Here is a 21,859-nt window from a genome sequence, read left to right on the forward strand (position 1 = left end):
AAATTCATATGGAAAAGCAAGGGACCCCAAATAGTCAAAACAATTTTGAAAAAGAACAAAGGAGGAAGACTCACATTGCCTGATTTCAAAGCTTACTACAGAGCTACAGTAATCAAAATAGTGTGGTATTGGGGCTTCCCTGGTGGCGCAGTGGTTGAGAGTCCACCTGCCAATGCAGGGGATGCGGGTTTGTGCCCCAGTCCGGGAGGATCCCACATGCCGCGGAGCGGCTGGGCCCGTGAGCCATGGCCGCTGAGCCTGCGCGTCCGGAGCCTGTGCTCTGCAACAGGAGAGGCCACAACAGGGAGAGGCCCGCTTACCGCAAAAAAAAAAAAAAAAAAAAAAAAAGTGTGGTTTTGTAATAAGAATGTATATATAGAAGGAATAGAATTGAGAGTCAAGAAATAAACCCATATGTCCTTAGTCAACTCATTTTTGACAAGGGTTCCGAGACCAATTAAAGTAGAAAGAATAGTTTTTTTCAACAAATGGTGATAGGACACTGGATATTCACATGTAAAAGAATGAAGGGGGATCCTTATCTCACACTACGTATAAAAATTAACCTCAAAATGAATCAAAGATTTAACTATAAGAGTTAAACAATAAGACTCTTGGAAAGAAACACAGGTATAAATATATTTGACCTTGGATTGAGCAATGGTTCTTAGATATAATACTAAAGCATAAGCAACAGCGAAAACAAATTGATAAACTGGACTTCATCAAAGTTTTACAATTTTGTGTGTTCAAAGGATGTCAAGAAAGTGAAAAGAAAACCTACAAAAAGGAGAAAATATTTTCAAATCATATATTTAATGAGAGTTTAGTATCCAGAATATATAAAGACCTTTTACAACTCAATAATAAAAATGCAAAGAGCCCTATTAAAAATATGCAAAAGATTTTAATAGATACTGCCTACTTATGAAGACTAAAAACATAATCCAGAGAGCCACTGCAATGGCATGAAATAAACAATGTTGTTTATATGTAAGTCATTTAATGACTGCCAGGGTACACTGGGTTCGCAAGAAATAAGATCAATATACCACTCTGAATTATACATATTAATGCCTACAATCTATCTGCTGGCATGGCAGAGATTATGCTTATTTGTTTTAAATTAAACTTTTTGACATTCATTCTTCCTAGAAAATGTATTCTTTTTAAATAATGCTAAAGGATTGACTTTTCCTTTAAAATTATGGATCAGAAAATACAGAAAAAAACACATCTGTTTGCCAGAAGGGAATATTATAAAAATTACCCAGGGAAACTGATGTTGTTTCCCTGAATAATTTCCATGTCAATAATTTACATATGTCAAGTTACATACATCAACTTTAAAAAAAAATATTAGTCAGCATTTAAAAATCTTAGGGTCTTAGTTGCGGCACATGAAATCTTCGTTGCCGCGTGTGGGATCTTCGTTGTGGCACGCGAGGATATTTATTTGCGGCATGCAGGAATCTTCCCATTGCAGCATGTGGGATCTAGTTCCCTGACCAGGGATTGACCCAAGGCCCCCTGCATTGGGAGCATGGAGTCTTAGCCACTGGACCACCAGGGAAGTCCCTACATATATCAAAAGGACCCTATCACTGACTTCCACAGATCATCTGAATGACATACATTATATTTATAGATTCAGTAATTAAACTCCTAAGAAAAAGACAGCTTACATATCATATCCAAAAAAGGTATAAAGAACTAAATGTCTGCAAAGCACTAAACTAGCCACTATGGATGAGTTAAATGCTTAAGGGCTGTAACCTCCTAAGACTATCTACAGACCAGTTGGGTTTGAGGTATGAACTCATTGGCATTGACACATCTATATTTTGCTGTTTAGAGACATTTCAACATGGCAGGCAAAGCATCAGAAAACTGGGTTGCTGTTGTCATAGTATACTTTTCCGTTTTGAAGATTAATGTGCTTATATGTAGGTCACTTGACAACGCAGTTTCATTTTCTCATTTATAAAATGAGTTGTACTATTTTGGAAGAGTAACTGTCTTGCTTAAGAGGGGGACAAAGATACACATTTAGAGGGCAGGCAATTAAACACTGGTCAAACTTGTAATTCAGGTAATAATACTGGAAAAAATGCTAATAAGGAGCTCTGAGACTACTGTAAAACTAAAGGAAGAAAATGTCTTTGGCAATTTATGATACAAATAAATGTTCTTGTTGCCAAATACTTAAATCAGTTCTAAAATCTACTTATACTTAAAAGTCATTTCCTATGGAAAACGAGTAAGAGTGGAGTAAGTTAATAGTTCTCTCACTTTATTTACTTTTATGATTTTTTTTTCTTCCTGATGCCCTCCCTTGACTAACAATTATACACAAGGATACTTAAAATTCTCAGTAGTAATGAATGTTCCATTTTGTTGGTCTGGCAAGTGCCATAAATATTCTATTTTAAGTCTAGACTACTTTGGATTCATTAAATCCAAAAATCAATAGGTTTACTAGGAACAGAGAATGGAAACAGTGTCCTTGAAATAAACATGCTGTATTTTTCCCAAAGAGGAGAAAAGTTTATCAGGAGGCCACAGTCAAATTGTAATAAAAAATTATAAGCCTTCTTTCATTAACTTGAGTTTCTTGATCTCCTGCCACGTATTTCAGTCGCACCCCATTCACTATGGATTTGTTCCATCAGAGATCCTTCCAACATCTGGTTTACAATAATTCATGTTTTTACTAATTTTGAATGCTAAAAGAAAAAAAAAAAAAACAAACCCAGGGTATGAAACAATTAGGCCTTCCTTCCCCCTTTCCTTCCTCCTACCTTTCTCATAACTTGATCATTACAGCATTCTGTGAAACAGCCAGCCCTGAGTTGAGAGCTGCAATGTTTTTAGCCTTGAGGAAGCTGTAAAATGAAGTACTCTGGTGAGTGCTGATAGAAGAATAGAATCCTTTTAGCATAGATTTAAGGAAGATTACAAAGGGTAAAAAAATCCACTCATTTTGAAACAGCAAACTGACAAAGCAAAGCCGAGATGAACCATAGTAGAGATGAAGGAATTCTGCTTTTTTGAAGGGTTAAAAGATGATTAAAACAGAATATGGACATTGAAAAGAGGCATATTTTCCTTAAATTAATGATTCTATCATTTGCTGAATAAACCAAAAAAATTGTCCTAAACAGCTATTTTAAATGAGGAAGGGATTCTTTCCCCCTCTACAAACGCCTTACACCTTTCTTTACAGAAAACTTCATAATTTGTATGCAAATACATTTTTTTAAAAAAGGAAAACATCGAGTAATAAATGAGGTGCCTGGGAACTTACACGTAACAGTAATTCAAACTGAACTGAAAAATTATTATAAAAGAATAAACAGCAAGCTTTTATAAAACTAATAGAGTAGTTTTGATAATTCATACTTATTGGTGAAGCAAAGCAAATAAATAGCCTCAGGCTCTGGTTGATGGAAGAGTCAAACCAGACAACATATTTAATCAATCAAGTGTCAAAGTATATGAACTGGGCAGAAAGCCAAATAGCAGAGGGTCATGGATATGATATAGTACAATATTGTAAAATGTTATTAATTACAGTCCTGAGAACTCTGCTTTATTCTTTATTTTGATACCTTTGCCAATGCACCCATTTTTGTTGGCTTGATCAGTCATAGCTTTGGAGAATGCTGTGGCCGAGGAAAGAGATTTGTTTCGTGTAGCAGTAGCTATGCTAGGTGCTAAGGAAGGAGCTTAGGGTGGGTGTTTAGGGTTATGGAGATCACCTGACCCACCTAAGTTAAGGAGCATCTACTTTGCAGCCTAGGGATTTGCTTCAACCTAGGCTATGATGACTAATACTAGAGTATCAGGTCCTCTGCTGGATCCCAAGGATACAGACATGACCAAGACATGTCCTGGAAGATCTCACAGGATTGGGGGCTGGTGGACATGTCAATAAACAATTAAATACAAAGTAGAGTACGGTATTAGAGGTGGATACATGGTGCTTTAGACACTGAGGTTTAGTAGAAGAAAATTCTACTGAATTGTGAGTAGGAAAGTGGGTAGCAGAGAGAGTATGAATTTTGGACTCATGCAGACCTTGGCTCCAATTCCACTTTCATCACTTTACTATCTGTTAAGGGCAAGTTAGTTGGAGGTGCTGTCATTGAATTCACCAGTGTTGTCACTAGCGCATATGTTGCGTTTGTGTGAATTATAAGAAAGCTCCACTTCATGTGGAGGTGGCCCCATACCAGAGGGCTTGGCTTCGTCAGTGGAATGTGGAATGAATGTCAGTCTACGCTTTTTCCCTAAACCGCCTACCACGTCTATATGTGGTGGCCCGGAACCTCAACAAGAGTGAACTTTCGTAAAGAACTCAGGCCAGCAACATCATCAGTAAGAGATTCTCATCGGTTCGCTATATGACTGTCACACAAACACCAGCTCTTCCCTCTGGCTCCCTATGCAAATCAGTCAAGGGCTTACGGGAGTGTGGACATTTCAGTTGACTACTGAAGGATGCTGCTTTTAAAGCAAGGAGGAACCAAGTGCAGGTTGTATGTTCATTTTAGCAGGCAACTCAGCCCTGAAGAGGAAGAATTTGGGTAGGAGGGGACCAAGGTAAGGCAAGAGGCAGGATGACTAGTTGAGAGTCCAGCGAAAGTCATGTGAGAGGACAGGGATCTGAGCTCACAACGTGGCTTTACAGAGCAGGGATTCCACATGAATATAGGAGGTAGAATATATAGGATTTCAGATTGATAAGCAAACATGGGTGGAGTAGAGGAAGGCATCATGGATATGTATAGGGCAACTGGGAGAACCCATAACTGAGATTGTAAAATGGGTCAATGTCAAGAGGGACACAATGATTTCTTCCTTGCACACATAGTTTGGAGTTTGAGAAACGGGTGAAATATAGGCATACATCAGAGACACTGCAGGCTCGGTTCCAGACCACCGCGATAAAGCAAATATCTCAACAAAGCAAGTCACATGAATTTTTTGGTTTCCCAGTGCTTATAAAAGTTATGTTTACCCTATACTGTAGTCTATTAACTGTGCAATAGCATTACGTCTAAAAAAACAATAAACATAACTTAATTTAAATTTTTTTTTTTTTTTTTTTTTTTTTTTTTTTTTTTTTTTTTTTTGCGGTATGCGGGCCTCTCACTGTTGTGGCCTCTCCCGTTGCGGAGCACAGGCTCTGGACGCGCAGGCCTAGCGGCCATGGCTCACGGGCTTAGTTGCTCCGCGGCATGTGGGATCTTCCCGGACCAGGGCACGAACCCGTGTCTCCTGCATCGGCAGGCGGATTCTCAACCACTGCGCCACCGGGGAAGCCCTAAAAAATATTTTATTGCTAAAAAATGCTAACCATCATCTGAGACTTTGGCGAGCCACTATATTTTTGCCACAGTAACATCGAAGATCACTCATCACAGATCACCATCACAAATGCAATAACAATGAAATAGCTTGAAATATCACAATAATTACCAAAATGAGACTGAAGTGAGAAAATGCTGTTGGAAAACGGTGCTGACAGACTCACTCGACACGGGGTTGCCACAAACCTTCCATCTGTGAAAAATGCAATATCTGCAAAGCGCAACAAAACGAGGTATGCCTGTATTCTGCGTCTGGAATATGTCACTGGGACTCAGCAGACAGGTTGTTGTTATGGATATGGGATTTACTGGAGTTAACAGTAGAGCAGCATAAACAGATGGTTTTCTCAGGAAAGCACAGTGGGTGAAAACGGTCAGGGCTGGAACTCATGGGCCTGATGAATTTGAGGCTTTAGTCAGTCAGTCACACTTCACTGTTCTCACAAATTTCATGCCAGTGCCCACTTTTGCCCTTTTCTTTCTGGTGTGACTAGCTTCTTCCTCATTTTCATGCATAATAGAGAATTCTACCCTTGTGGGGGCATAAACTACCTGAAGCAGATAAACCTACGTCAAGAAAGATACTAGCAGCTCCTCGGGACTGGTGAAAACCCTTCATCTCCAGAGCAACGATTATCCTTATTTAACAAAACTATTATATTTCTCTCCAGATGGTTTACTGTATTAAACATATTCTAACTGCCTGCCTTTATAAGCACAAACTTTTATATAAACAACATGCATTTGTAGGTTCTTTTGGATCTTCTCCTTTTCCCAGCAGCTCTGAATTTTAGTATGCTTCTGACTTACACTGAACTGACTCCAAATCTAAAATCTGATTACACACAGAAAAGGCAGATGCATGCATATCAGACTCATGACAAAGCAGTTAATTAGAAATTAGATGTACAAGACATACCCTGGAAGAAATCTGTGCAGATTCTATTTGGAAAGTAAGCTAAAAACCAACTTCTATTATGGAAAATTTCAAGCGCATATAAAAGTAAAGAGAATACTACAAAGAACTCCCACTCAGCTTAAACAGCACTCAGCTTAAATAATTAGTACTCACAGCCCATCTTGTTTCATCCATGGTCCTACTTTAAAAGTAAGTTATTTTTAAATGTTCCTTCAAATGAAGAACATTTCTATGAGACAACTAAGCTTAACCCAGAAAAGCCATTCTCCCCAGGGAGCTCTCTTCTTTGGCTTTGGTGTTAGGACCTCAAATGGTACACAGTTATTTAATGGAAGTTCATTAATGCAAGCTTCTCTTCCTACAGGAAACAGCTATTTAAAAATGGAGGCAAGAAAGATTTTTTAAAATGATTGTCTTTCAGGATTCGGTGTTCGGTATACTCAGAATGACAAAACTATTTTTAAAAATGACATGCTCTTAATCCTACTTAACAGTTTTTTTTTTTTTAAAGAAAAAAATTCCATGATTCTAATTATTGGAATATTCTCCCTGCCACTGAGATTTGAAGTTTAGTGTGTGGTTCTACTCCTGGGGCATTTTGCAACACTCAAGACAGCTGAATTGCCATCTGTTCTGTGGAACTGGGACTTATTAGTGGTCACTGCTTTCAGTAGTATTTTGCTGAATGAAAACGTCTGGTAATTTAATTAGAAAGAGTCAACCATAATTACTGGCTGAGAGTGAAATATTCGAATCCTTTGCAATGGCTTATTCCTCTATAGTTTGGTATTACTGGCAACACCTCAGTTGAAGTTGCTTATGAAAATAAGCTTGATAAGATGGCTATAAGGCCAAAATACATTCATCTAGAAGATTTGAGCTTCAGTTCATTGAGAACGTGATTTTTCTTTGATTTTGTCCCTTCTACAACTTTTTTTTTTTTTTTTTTTTTTTTGCAGTATGCGGGCCTCTCCCTGTTGTGGCCTCTCCCGTTGCGGAGCACAGGCTCCGGACGCGCAGGCTCAGTGGCCATGGCTCACGGGCTTAGTTGCTCTGCGGCATGTGGGATCTTCCCGGACCAGGGCACGAACCCGTGTCTCCTGCATCGGCAGGCGGATTCTCAACCACTGCGCCACCAGGGAAGCCCCCTTCTACAACTTATTGGAGGACTTTCTTGTACTTATTTAATACACAGTATTTTAAAGGTTCCTTACACATGTCTATCCTAATATATAACAAGAATATTCGTTTCTTAAAGAAAGGATCCTGTGTGTTAATATACAACACTGAACAGACCATTAACACCCGATAAGTGCCAAATACTTGGTAGTAATACAAACAACACTTGCAAGGTATTACTAAGTTAGGAAAAAAAAAGAGTAGAACAGCACTGGTATGAAATGTAAAAATCCAGCCAAGCCGTGTTTTGGCCACTTCAAAGCAGGAATTCCTGCAACCAGTACAGCATCTACAACATCCTGGGTGTTCTGTTTTCAGATAACCTGAATCTGTTTTAAACCAAATTAAGCATCTATTTCCAACCCAATTAACAAAGAACAGGACTCATTATGGAGAGGGATCCACCACACACATATTGCTTATTTACAGACGGTTTGTGCACCATATAAGACCGGATTCATACATCTGCCTTATGTTGAAAGATGCACTAGGGTAATTGCATCTAAGTACTTTTGTGAGGTAAAGTTAGACACATATGGGCATTTGGGGGGTTTGTGGAGAATTACGTTATGTGATACTTTACTCCCTTTCCAAGAAAACCAGAAAAGGGTGAACTTACTCATACGAAATATTAAAGATGTCATTAGGAGACGGTGGGCACACAAGGTCGGTTTCCTGGTTTTGATAATGCATGATGTTACATAAGATGTTACTACTGAGGAAGGTGGGTGATGTCTACCTTGGACTACTCTGTATTATTTTTCCAACTTCTTATGAGAGTATGATTATTTTAAAAGTTTAACGAAAGATAGTGGGCATATAGTTAATTAAGTTTAAACAACAACATGGTCTAGAGAACACTCATGGCTATGCAGGGGGCGGGGAGTGCATCAAAGAAAGATGCGTTACTGAATATAACAATAACCTCAAAGTCAAAAGTCAGTGTTTTGTGGTTTTGCTGTGCTCCTTGGGATATGCGTGACATAGGCAAGTTTCTTAAATTGTAAGTTTGGGCTCCTTCATCTGAAAAATGAGGATATCATGGCACTCATAAGATTATGATAATAAAGAATTAAGAGATGAAGGGTTGTTTCTATTAAACTGTAAAGTACCAAAGCATCATAAGGTGATATTTATAAGATTGACTAAATTAGAAAACTGTTGACAAGTATAATCCAACAACAAGTGGCTCATTATCACACAAATAGACCAAAGTCAAATTATATCCCCCTCCGCTTTTGTCAGTATGCAGTTAAGACCTGATGCAATTGCTAAGATGAGAGAAACTTCCACTCCCCAAGAGTTTCACTGTAGAAGGGAATCTGCTCTTTTTCCTTCCACATATTAAAACACTGATGATTCCTGATGCAGATGAACTCAGTTCCCTGATTTTCTCCTACAGGAGGAAAATATGTTTATACGCACAGCACCAAAAAAACAGCTCACTCACCAACTTCATCCTGAATTTCCTCAGCCACAGCAGGAACATTGTAGAGCAGGGAGAGAGACTGGTTCATGCGCTCGTAAATCACACGGAGGTGTGTCATAACCTGCAGCAAAGGATGACAGCTCCAGGTAAACCATCTCTGGAGTAAGGAAGAGTTACTTTCCTTACCAAGCACTGCAGACAGATACAAACTTCCCAAATAAAATGGACAAAATGCTGCTGGAACTTTGAACCTGAAAGGGCATCTTTATTTTTCTTGTTCCCTCATTTTTTATTCTCTAACTTTGGAGCTGATTTAAACTTTCCATGCTGTTATATGCTTGTAACCATAAAACATAAAGCCAATTGAAAAGACCATTTCTGCCCAATTCTGATTCCTAATATTGAGATTCCTAAATAAACTCTGATGCTCCATATATATATGTCTTTGCAAAGTTTCCAATAGATGGGATCATATGGATATTTCACATGAAATATAGATATTTCATGATAGATATTTCACAAACTTCTTCTGTTTAAGGAAATGTAAAATTTCAGATTTCCAGAGGTAGATCCCAGTTGTCAAGTTTTGAAAATGGCAGAGTATAAAACTTATCACTACCAAGCTTCATTTAGTCTCACATTATCTCCAAGCATTACAGTAGAAATGGAGTTTATGATTGTCTTCTATAATTTAGTTGAACCAAATTTTAGTGGTTTTGGTTTATACAATTTTGTTTTCATTTTAGTCATCAGAGTTTGATGGTTCCTTAAGAATCAGTAGCAGTAGACACTCAAGATTTTTATATTCTTTGTTATTTTCATAACTCAGAAAGTGCCAAAATACATGTTGCCCTAGGACAAGCCTTTAGAATTTACTAGGTATTAAAGAATTCTTGCTATAGAGGTCCAACACCCATGGCTATTCTGGGAATACCTAAAGATCCAACTCAAAGGGCAAGAACACTGAATTGTCCAAGTTGCATGATTACCACATTCTGTGCTTACCTGGGACCGGATCTGAGCAGCTTTCTTTGGATCCACCATGCGAACATGTTCAAAATGCTTTAAGGTATGCTGTCTATCTTTCTGTTCGGCACGGACATACTTCTTTAGCATGTTGAACACATGACGAGGCTGTAGGGGAAAGAAAAAGTTCAGGTTTGTCCAAAATGTTGCTTCTTCCAATGGCTTTGGGTCAGAGGTCCTGCTAATTCATTCCATGATGTGAAAGCACTGTGAGTCACGTTTTTGCAATTCTCCATTCCCTTCTTACTAGGTAATTCTTATTTGATTGGTTGCTTTTCATTTCTGTAACAGCATTTAGCATTTGACACATATGATGATGGCTATCCTTGTTAACATTTTCTTTTAAAATAGTGCCTTCTGCTATTGAAGGAGAGTTTATTTTGGATCTGTCAGATTTGTTAGGTACTTTCCATTTTCCCACCCAAATATACAGGGGCATATGAGACTACAATTCTATCTGCACAATCTTAATGGTTGTCTCAGCAGTAACTGTTGCACAAATAATCCCACCATCAGTAGCATGTAATAATCAAAATGAGAAAAATACTAGATATCCACTACTAATTTGCAGGTCAAGAAATAGCTGATAAGCTCTAAAAGACATCATATTTTTCTGGGAGAAAGGCCACTGTATTATTTTACTTGGAGTTTAATTAAATCCTTTCCATGCCATCAGATTCTAATTCTTTCAGCAACAATTAAGTTTCTTCTTAAGTGCTTCTATTTTTTTTCTAATTGATTCCATTTCATTTTTATTCCAGTCTTACTTGAAAGCATTCATCCTCATAAAAAAAAGGGACAAGGTCTGCTTTCTCTATCTTTAACAATTCTCTTGCTACTTGCATTCTACTATGTGGTTTTAAAAAACGATTTCCAAAGATACATGTTTCTTCTTCATTAAAACAAACAAAGAAAAATTACCTATGCAAGTTCATATCAGAAATAGAATTTTGGCCATTTGGGTCTATCTAGTTATTATTAACCTGTGAGTCATGGGCGCCTTGAAAACCAGTTGGAAGGTACAGAATTTATTCACAGAGATGGTGTATGTGTTTTCCAATGCCTTATGGAATGTGCCTCCCCTTCTTCTGTTGCTTAACTTAGGGCCACCTCCCTGACATGCCAGGTGGAGGTGGTACCCTTTCTCTGTGCTCCCATGAAATGCTATGCAAACCCCCATTACTGCATTTCTGACTGCTCTCTTCAACTGTGAGAATCTTAAGGGCTAGATTTTGTCTTTCTTTATCAGGAATCACACAATATACAGTGCCTGACTCAGAGAGGGTGCTCTGTACTATACCTTCCATAGGCCACATTCCTATACTTAAGAAAAACAAAGAAATACAATGAAAAGAAAGTAAACCTGAGTTCATCTGCCTTATTTATTTCTTTTATCCTTTTATCCTAATATGCTTCTCCATAATCTCCAAAAAAGGCAGACATCACAGTTGGAAACAGTTTTGGACAGCACATCATTACAATTTTCATTGGTACTCTGAAATTTGGTTGACCCTACAAATCAGGGAATGGCCTTTTAAATCTGAAAAGGAGAAAAGTAGTAAAAGAGATAAAAACGGACAAACTTCATTGATAATATACATATTTAAAAGACAATAGGTTTTAAATATGTATATTTAAAAAGTTGGGGTCTTCCCTGGTGGCGCAGTGGTTGAGAGTCCGCCTGCCGATGCGGGGGACGCGGGTTCGTGCCCAGATCCGGGAGGATCCCACGTGCCGCGGAGCGGCTGGGCCCGTGAGCCATGGCCGCTGAGCCTGCGCGTCCGGAGCCTGTGCTCTGCAACGGGAGAGGCCACAGCAGTGAGAGGCCGGCGTACAGCAAAAAAAAAAAAAAAAAAAGATGATTTTGGGGTCAGAAATCAAAGGCTGAGTATTGTTGAATGCAATGGATATTTTATATGCAATCAGGATATTATACATACATGCTTTTTCCTTACTCAACACCAAGTCCTAAAAAAGTCCCTCAAGTTCTACTGCAATTATGCTTCCAAAATTGGAGACTTCAACTAATTGCATTCATGAAAGGTGTCCCAGCCGACTGGCTGAATGTGCTTTCTCAGGTGTTCTACTTCATTTCTTTCCTCTTGAAAAGGCTTTGTTGTTTTAAAGAAAATGGAATTTTTTTTAAGAGCTCAAGTAAGAAAAAATACTTCATTTGAACATAAAGATTGTTCTTCATCATAACTTTCTTTTCTTCTTCTTTTTCTTTCTTTTTTTTTTTTTTGTAGTCAGTCACCTATAAATGTTTCTACAAGGCATGTTGTCCTCAGAGGACTGTCACCTCCAAGCGTGGTCACTAGGATATAACTGCTCCAAACTGGCCTTGGCATTGCTGCTCTAAGCTGAATTCTGCCAACTGACACTTGCGTCTCCCCCACTGCTTTTTTCCACTATCACCACAAACAGTATTGATTCCCACTTGCTATTATTAATGTTAACATTAACTTAAAAATAAACACAAGTCACGAAATATCTAAGCCTCATCTTCCTCATCTGTACCATTCAGATAACGATCTTTCATATGGTGTATGTGGGAATTAAAAACGTTGTGTGTTGGGCTTCCCTGGTGGCGCAGTGGTTGAGAATCTGCCTGCCGATGCAGGGGACACGGGTTCGTGCCCCAGTCCGGGAAGATCCCACATGCCGCGGAGCGGCTGGGCCCGTGAGCCATGGCCTCTGAGCCTGCGCGTCCGGAGCCTGTGCTTCGCAACGGGAGAGGCCACAACAGTGAGAGGCCCGCATATCACAAAAAAAAACAAAACAAAAAAAACAAAACAAAACGTTGTGTGTTAGTTACCCACACAACGCTGCATTCACAGCTGCTATTAGGTACACGCTTATTTCTTCTACTCAGTGCCTACCTCCAACCCCTCCCCCTTTCCCTTTCTTCTAAGCAATAACAGTTCAGCACTTATTCACTGCTTATATGTATAAGATGATGTTTCAACTGCTTTATTCATAGGAACTCATTAAATCTTCCTATCAGCCCTGTGACAGAGAGGTACAGCTGCTTGCCCCACTACATTGATGAAGCAAACAGGGCACAAAGGAGGTTTAGGACCGCGAAGCTGGTTCCATTTAGTTACAGAGCGAGTCAGGGGTACAGCAAGAACAGGTAGCCCAACATTGGCCCCGCAGCCCGTCCTCCTGATCACTATGTGATCCTGCCTTTCAAGGAAACTCTAAAATGGACCACACCAAAGACATGTTCCACAAAGTGAACTGTAGAACTGGAAACTGAAAGAAATCGCTGAATAGTTAGAAATGAGAGCCTGTTCTAGAAGTCCTTGCCTGGATTTCTAGTTTTTATAAGCCCAGATAATATTATTTTGGGACACACTAATATCCGCTCTTTTAATTATGCTGAAAATCATCCAGATTTGTTCAATCTTGGAAATACTGTCCTTGGTTTTTGGCATTCTGCTGTGCTTTAGCTAATGTCTTGGATGTAGGGAGGAGAAATAGCAAGATAGGAAGGTCCTCTGTCAATCTGTTTAGGATTACTGGAAAAAGATTAGAGGTATTAATAAAAAGTTAGGCTTTTGTGACATTCATGGATTCAAGTTCTAAATCCATCCTTATCTTCTACTAAGATGGATAATTAAATGGTGAATGTGTTCACATGCTGAAAATTGCTTATCTCCTTTAATACTGACATTTCTTTATACGTTTCAGAAGTATATTCAGAAATATATTCCTAACGTCCACCCCACCCCCCCAAGTCCCTAGAGCTTGACAATGAAACAGGAGCAGACCGGGCTCTCGTGATGGCCCAGGCCTCTCTCTGCTGGCAAACAAAGCTCCTGTGAGGATAATGAGCCCTAAGAGCCCAGTGTAAGCCATGACCTCACCACTGTTTATGTGAGCTCAGATACACACTGCGTGTGCATCTATACAAACACCAGCCTTTCCTTACCACTGCCTACACCTCAGGACACGAGAATTCAGGAAGACATTCAGAAAGACACTCTGATGTCCCTCATTAAAGGAATTCCAAGGTTCTGTTTGGTTGACTTATTCATGTAAGCGTATTTCTAACGATCATGCTTAGAAATGAAAAATATAAAAATCAGATTAGTTTTTATGTTGGAGTAGTCAGATAAATCATGTCAAACGAAATGGCAGATGGTACCTCATAAATGCTATTTTAGTTAAGAAAGAAAAATAGATAACATTCCTTTGTACTTTGGTATATTCATTTGCTTTAGTTTAAAAAAAAAAAAGAGTTCTGCCTTTGGCATGTGATTCATGCGCGTTTCATTCAAATACAGAAATAACTGCCTTTACAATTTTTAGCCAGAATGCAGAATTTCCAAGGCTTAAAACTATTTCTAGAGCTATTTCACATATCACAGAATAACAGGGAACCTCCATTGTTTTGGGAATTTTATTTCATTATGTTAGGACGAAGATGAATTTCTTAAAATTTTAATTAAAAACTCAGAACATTCATATAGAAATGATAGGAAAAAATACCTGGTATCTCTATAGAAATATATTCTCTTAAAGTAACTGCTATTCTATTGTCATGATCCTTACATTTAAGACAGGATTATTCAGGTGATTAGACAAACAAGCTTAAGAATTCAGCAGCTCATTGTAAGGATATTGACAGTAAGCAGAGATTAGGAAACATTTTAACCTCTATGCATATAATTTCAACCTTTCTCAGGTCTTTAACATCTTCTGTAACTAGCAATAACGTTTTTTTCTGCCAAATTCCCCTCATTTCACAATATTCTCTGCATTAATACTGAAATCTGGTTATATTGCCATTGGATGGCTAATCTTATTGTTAAAATTTATAGCAAAGAACAGAGATAATAAAAGGAAAAGATCTGCCCCAGGGGGACTAATTATATCCAATCCTTTTTTTATTGTCATTATTGTTTCTGAGTGTTTAGCCCATAATTACAAAGTATCTATTTGCATCAGAGGTAGCACTTTTCAGTACACATTAAATTCACTTCATAATCACCCTGCATTAAAAAAAAAATATTTCAAAAAGAAATTTCATAAAGGATTAAGAGTAGGCCCTACTAAAATGGATTATACTTAACCTGAAAATAGAAGATTTACATTTTGGAACATTAACCATTTCCCTTTCTTGGAACAAGAGTGTAACATATCGCTAGCTCCTGGCTCAGTTCCTGGCATAATTTGGTTGTCAAAAAATGTTAATTAAATTAATGAATAACCTAGAGCTAAATATAACTTGGACAAGTAGTTCCAGTGGCAAAATACATTCTTCACAGCATCTGAGTTGAAAATAACCGTCTCTCAACCAAGAAGAGATGCATTCCCAATTTTTTGGTACATATTAATCTATCCACCCAGTGTGTTGGGGTCCTTTAGGGAGTTGTTTTAATGGAGAACTCTTCCCAGAAAATATTTCATAGGCTCTACAGAATATTCAAACCTCAGTGTCCACAAGATTCATATCCTTAATTTCAAAAGATGTTATAGTTTGTCTTCTTGTGGCTTGGGTTTTGATGTCAGGCTGATGCATGGACTTTTGAAAGAAATTTCACAGCCTCTCTCTCTAAATAGGTAATTTTAAGAAATTAATGTTCCCACTTCTCAGATGTATTGCCTTTTTCACTTGGTTCTTTTATGCAATTTCATAAATTTGGTGTCCATGGACTTTGGATCAATCAGACACATTTGACTGACTCAATGCCAATCACGTCTGAGTGGGTAGGTTTCTATTCCACAGTTCACTTGGAACTGTGGTGTATTAAAACATGATTGTTCAGCTCCACTGTGCTTCTTTGCAGTGTTATGCTTGATGTGGAAATCTGGCATTTTATCATAACAGACACTTGTGCCTGTAACCATCTCCTGATGGGAGGGAATGATCTGTCAAGAGCCTTTAAAAGCCCTAAGCATAATCTTGTCAAGAAGAAGGAAGTAAAGGAGTCACTTTATGGGGAAGCACCCCTAACCTTTCTAGTTCACAAGGGAGGTATTCAGAAAACCCTCTCCTGAAGCATTAAATTGAACCCTAGTGGTTTCCAACCCGGTGACTGGGGAAGTTAATCACCTACCAAGACAATGCAATTCTCTCCTGTTTTCATAAGTAGGTTCAGGGCCATTATTTTCACAGTTCTACATCTTGGATTTTGAGATATCTTGAGCACATAAATGTACAATGTACAAAACCTCTGTGTGCAGGTTTAAAAAACTCCCTTAAGAGAGTTAAACCTCTTTTGGCTTGAGATGGTCTCTTGGATGAGTTTATTTTGCCACAGTAGACCTTCCTCGGAATTTCAAATGCACTCTCACTGTTGCAAGAAAAATCTGAAAAAAAAACCATCCCATTTGGGGAAGCTTCCATGGGAACGTTTGATCACAAAGGTTTAAAGCTCGGAGTTGAGCTAAAGTCCACTGCAAAATTCATGCATATTCCTTTCTTCAGAAGAGCACATAAATGATTTTTGTAATAGTTTCACATGCGTGTAAGAAGGCAAATGACAATTCTATGTCAGGTTGAACACAGAAGCCTTGAAGAAGCAACAGAGGAAATGGGAGTAGATTCTCATGCCCGGCTCCATTCAGTGTTCCTTCAGCTTTGGTAATATGGAGGCATTAGCTACATCCCTTCCCTGCATATGCAGATTACTATTTGGCTCTGGCTTGTGCTGTAACACAGCACAGCAGCACACAGGCAAAGCCATCTCCCATCCCATTGCTCCTCCACAAGGAGGCAGACGGCTTCCTAATAGGGACAAGGCACCAAAGCCTCTATATATAGTCTGTCCTAACAATCATCCTCTTCTCAGGGAGGAAGATATCTTTCTACCTCACGAGTCTCATCTCAACCTTCGATTAATCCTTTTGTTTTTCTAATCATGGCTAAGAAAAAGCTAGACAATGTTAATTACAAAAAAATGTAGAATGATTAACCCCAATTTACAAATAGAGGAGGAAAAATCCTTCTAATTAAGGATTATAATTAAGTTACAATTGGCAAACTTGGGAATTAAAAATAGGTGTTTATACTGTACTATAAAATATGGAAAATAAGGGTGGTTTTAATCTGTCGCTCACAAATTAGGGAACTTTGGACAGTTTGTCAAATCTGGTAGGTTTTGCTTATTTATTTATTTATTTGCGGTGTGCAGGCCTCTCACTGTTGTGGCGTCCCCCGTTGCGGAGCACAGGCTCCGGACGCGCAGGCTCAGCGGCCATGGCCCACGGGCCCAGCCGCTCTGCGGCATGTGGGATCTTCCCGGACTGGGGCATGAACCTGTGTCCCCTGCATCGGCAGGCGGACTCTCAACCACTATGCCACCAGGGCAGCCTGATTTTGACATTTTTGCTTCACAAATCCCCTAAGTGGCTACACCATGTTCAAAGATATGCATATTTATATTTCTTTCAATTTCACTCTCTTCTCATACTCTAGCTAACCACAGTGCCTTGACCTACTAGAAACAATATAAGGAAATTCAAGATAAAGCTTATGTCAGGAAAGAAGAAATTTTCCTCTAGTCTTCTGACTGGTCTAAGAATTAAATCGACATGATACAGATTAAGAGGAGAAAAATCTAACGGAAGTTGAATAGCATGGGAGAGACCCAGGAAAACTGAGTAGCTCACCAAAATGGCTGAAACCCTCACCTTAACTACCATCTTCAGCTAAAGACAAAAGAGGATGTTGGGGGTAGTGGGTTGGGACCTCAAATGGGAGGAAGGCAATTGACATGGAAAGGGAAAAAAAATCAAATGTTTGGTAAACAAATGTCTGCTGGGCCTTGCAGAGACAATGGGACAGAGAGAAGAACTTTACCAGATTTTCCTCCCTGTCTACACACCTAGTTCATACTATAGTGATCTATGGTGACAGCTCCTTCCCTGGAACAGGTCCTCTGTCTACATTCTTTTAGGCAGTTAGGGGGAAGGAAGGTCAAAGGTTCTTCTCGAATCAGCCTAAATTAATCCTCATGCCAAAGAGACACATTTTTGGGGTGGCAAATTTTGCTCCCCTACACTTACAAAAATCCAAATATAACCTAGGATCTTTAAACTGATCCATGGATGAGGTGCACAAAATGAGTGAACTCCTTGAAACCTATGTGTAATTTTGTGCACACACACACACGTTTCTAGGGAGAAGATCCCTTGTTGCTATCTGTTTTGTAGGGCAGATATCTGTAACGCCAGACAGTTAAGTAACCACCGGATTATTAAATAATGTGTTATGCATTTGTCTAAAAAAACTACATATTTATGTTTTCATAATGGGTTTTCATTTTCCAGAATGAATGAAAATAGATATTGACATATAAATATGTATGTGCAAACTCTGTTAGAACGAAATATGACATCCCAGTGCTGTACGTTTGACAGCATCGGCTGAAGAGCTATTTTGACTTTGAAGACAGTGACTAAGTGCGGCCCTGCTATGGAGGGAATCTGGGTGAGGAATAGGGTCTCAGAGGCACAGGACAGCTTTCAAGCGGATGCCTTGCCTACATACGTCTTAATTTTCTATTTAACTCAATTCGATTAAAAACAGAAAACACTAGTGTCTGTTGTTACACGCTTCCTGCTGGTCTTTAGTAAGATCTGGCTATTCAGCTCGGTAAAGATTCAAAGCAAGGTAAGAGGTAATACTGAGAGGCTTTTCCGGAGTAGCATGCAAACCACACAGCATAGTTTGTAGGACTTTGTTTAATAAATGCGAATTCTCCCATTTGTCTTTCTACCCACCACTTGATAAGGGGTCTGTCCTTAAAAGCTCTCAAGTTAACAAGTCCCCTTGTGCTCACCAATTTTTACAAACCTCAACTAAAAATAAATGAATGATGAATGAATGAATAATAAATATAGAAGGTACAGGATAATTATATGTCTCAAAGATGATTTTCAAGCCAGTAGTCTTTTAGTACATTCTGATCAGCTTTACAGAATTTTGATTATATTCAAAACTTGGGGGCTTCCCTGGTGGCACAGTGGTTAAGAATCCGCCTGCCGATGCAGGGGACATAGCTTCAAGCCCTGGTCCGGGAAGAACCCACATGCCGCGGAGCAACTAAGCCCATGCCCCACAACTATTGAGCCCGCGTGCCACAACTACTGAAGCCCACGTGCCTAGAGCCCGTGCTCTGCAACAAGAGAAGCCACCTCCAAGAGAAGCCTGCATACTGCAGTGAAGAGTAGCCCCTGCTCACCACAAGTAGAGAAAGCCCACATGCAGCAATGGAAACCCAAGGCAGCCAAAAATAAATAAAATAAATAAATTTTAAAAAGCCAAAAAACTTGAGGGTAGGATATTTGAAAGTTCTTAGTACTCATCTCCCTCAGTGCCTTCACGTATTAAGATGTCAGCAAATAATTTTTAATTTATTTACCATCCATTATATTGAGGTGTAGATGCAGTATATTTACCTTGGAGATATATATTATCTACGTATATTCTATCAATGCTTCCTATTTCTTTTGTGACCAGAAGTGATTAGCAGAAAATGAAGAACTGAGGGGAGAAGGGAAGTTAGCAATTATATAAAAATGAAAACAGTCAAGTTTAGCACCTCAGTTTCTGTTTATGTTATAAAACATATAGTTACACCAACATTCATGTTGGCTAAAGACTGATTTAATTGGTACCTCCCTCATTCTGTCACTAGTTTGCCTGCCACGACATACCAACTAATTGCTGTCCTTTATTTTCTCCAATGATTGCTACTTTTTATTGAACACGTATTGCCCTGCTGTTAAAATGCACTTAACAGCAGTGAGCAAAATCTCAGTTTAGGCGAAAAACCATGCTCCTTAATGGTAAATCTCACAAATCATTCTACTAAAGAATTGTATGAAGACATTTTCAGGAATCTCAAGAAAATTTAACATTTGGCTGAACTAATCTAGTATACTGTTGGTGGGAGTGTAAATTGGTACAGCCATTATGGAAAGCAGCATGGAGATTCCTCAAAAAATTAAAAATAGAACTACCACACAATCTAGCAATTCCATTCCTTGGTATTTACCCAAAGAGAAAGAAGACACTAATTCGGAAAGATGTGTGCACCCCAATGTTCATAGCAGGTTTATTTACGATAGCCAAGACATAAAGGCAACCTAAGTGCCAGCTGCCAGATGAACGTGTAAAGAAGATGTGGTATATACACTTGCAACAGCATGGATGAATCTGGAGAGTATTATAATTAGTGAAATAAATCAGACAAAGACAGATACTGTATGTTTTCACTTATATGGGGAATCCAAAAAGTAAAACAAATGAACAAATATAAAAAAACAGAAACAGACTCACAGATACAGAGAACAAACTGATGGTCCCCAGCAGGCGAAGAGGGGAATAAGGGGTGAAACTGGTGAAGGGGATGAAGAGGTAGAAACCTCTAGTTGTAAAACGAACATGTCACAGGGATGTAATGTACAGCATGGGGAAGATAGTCAATAATATCACATAATAATTTTGTGTGGTATACAATCTATAAAAATATATAATCACTATGTTTTACACCTGAACCTAATATATATTGTAAGTCAACTATACTTCAATTAGAAAAAAAAAAAAAGAAAAGAAACGAGAAAGGAAAGAGTGAAGGTGCTAAAGAAACTGCCCCCAATTTTTTTTTTTGCTCTATTAAATGTTGAGAGTCTGAGTGTGAAGCATCAGATACAAGCATGAAATCAATTCTAGTATGGATGAGATGGCTGCAATGCAGTATTTAGTATCCACATTTAGTATGGATAAGATATCTCATGAGACACTGGAAAAAACCCAAAACAACACTACTGGCACACAGACACACAGACATACATGAAAATGTTTCTTAATTCTTTCTTCCACATAGAAAATTCTTAAAAGTTGTTGAAGTCAGGATAGTAATTAGGATGTTGTCTAATGGAGATTTAGACTGAGTATCTGTAAAGACACCCAAAATCCCAGAATTACATAGAAAGCTTTGGCTTTTTGTCTCTTATCTTTAAAACATTTCAGTTCTTACTCCAGCTCCTAAATTTTTCCAGACCTAAGCCTACAATGGAAGGTTTATTTTAAACAGAAATTCCTATGCAGCCTTTGGTTTATCTATATGAATCCCACTTAAGTCTAGTTTCTCTTCAGATTACAGAGAATGTTGAACAGTCAGGCAATATCATAATCTTTTCTCCATCTATGAAGTAGACCCTGCCAGTTACAGGAGGGAAGGCTCAGATAGTATTAAACTCATTATTTCATGAGTTGCATCAATTTGAGCTCTCTGAAAGTAAGAAGCCAAAGTCCTGTGTTTTGTGATGATAATTTAGTTTAAAGCAGTACTTATGTTTAGTAGCTTAAAGGTCTCCAAGGGTGATAGAAGTTTAGCGATGTGTGATGCCACTTTGGAGAAGACTTTAACTTTTCTGGAAAAAAAAGTGTAACTACTTTATTTTTCCAAGGACACTTTTAGACCAGTGAAAAATTTGAAGAGCTGGTCCTTAGAAGAGTTACTAGCCCTCTACAGATTAAGAGTTTATCCTAGTGCAAAGACACAACTGCATTCTAATTTTTTTATTCCTGGGGGTTGAGAGAGGGGGGGAAGAGGATGGACGGACATGGAGAGACTGTTTTAACAACTGTAATATGTGAAGTATATATGTACATAAAAATTCTAAATATGATTCAAACAGTGCACTTCTAGGTTGGCCATTCAGTGTATCGGCCAGTAGGAATGTAATTAATCAAAAAGGAAATTTGGAACATAAAGCACATACAGACACAGGGACTCACAAATGAAATTCGTGGTAGAGCAAGGAATTCCAGCTGCACAAAAACATCATCACGTCATACTTCCAAGCTTGGGTTTAAAAAAAAAAATGAAAGCGTGGATTAAACCTAAGCTTCAAAGAGACTGTATAAACAATCCATGTTGCTCCAGATTCCTGTTTGTGAAGTTGGGGACT

General features: G+C 38.5%; 2 protein-coding genes across 9 annotated transcripts in view; one reads left to right on the top strand and one right to left on the bottom strand.

The window, feature by feature from the left end:
- The window catches only part of JAM2 (junctional adhesion molecule 2), a 283,683-nt gene extending 277,314 nt beyond the window's left edge, over nt 1-6,369 (top strand). The window contains exon 11 of the mRNA XM_067034971.1: nt 6,360-6,369. The gene's annotated coding sequence lies outside the window, so the exon portion shown is untranslated. The remainder of the gene's footprint in view (nt 1-6,359) is intronic.
- Nucleotides 1-21,859, bottom strand: part of APP (amyloid beta precursor protein) — a 283,850-nt gene that overhangs the window by 57,993 nt on the left and 203,998 nt on the right. For all 8 annotated transcript variants that reach the window (XM_059065310.2, XM_059065309.2, XM_067034957.1 and 5 more), the window contains 2 exons: nt 9,908-10,036; nt 8,924-9,023 (listed from right to left, as the gene is read on the bottom strand). In XM_059065310.2, the coding sequence (XP_058921293.1) occupies nt 8,924-9,023; nt 9,908-10,036 (229 nt within the window). The remainder of the gene's footprint in view (nt 1-8,923; nt 9,024-9,907; nt 10,037-21,859) is intronic.

This window comes from Kogia breviceps, chromosome 5 (genome assembly GCF_026419965.1).
Source record: "Kogia breviceps isolate mKogBre1 chromosome 5, mKogBre1 haplotype 1, whole genome shotgun sequence".
Lineage (NCBI taxonomy): Eukaryota > Metazoa > Chordata > Mammalia > Artiodactyla > Physeteridae > Kogia > Kogia breviceps.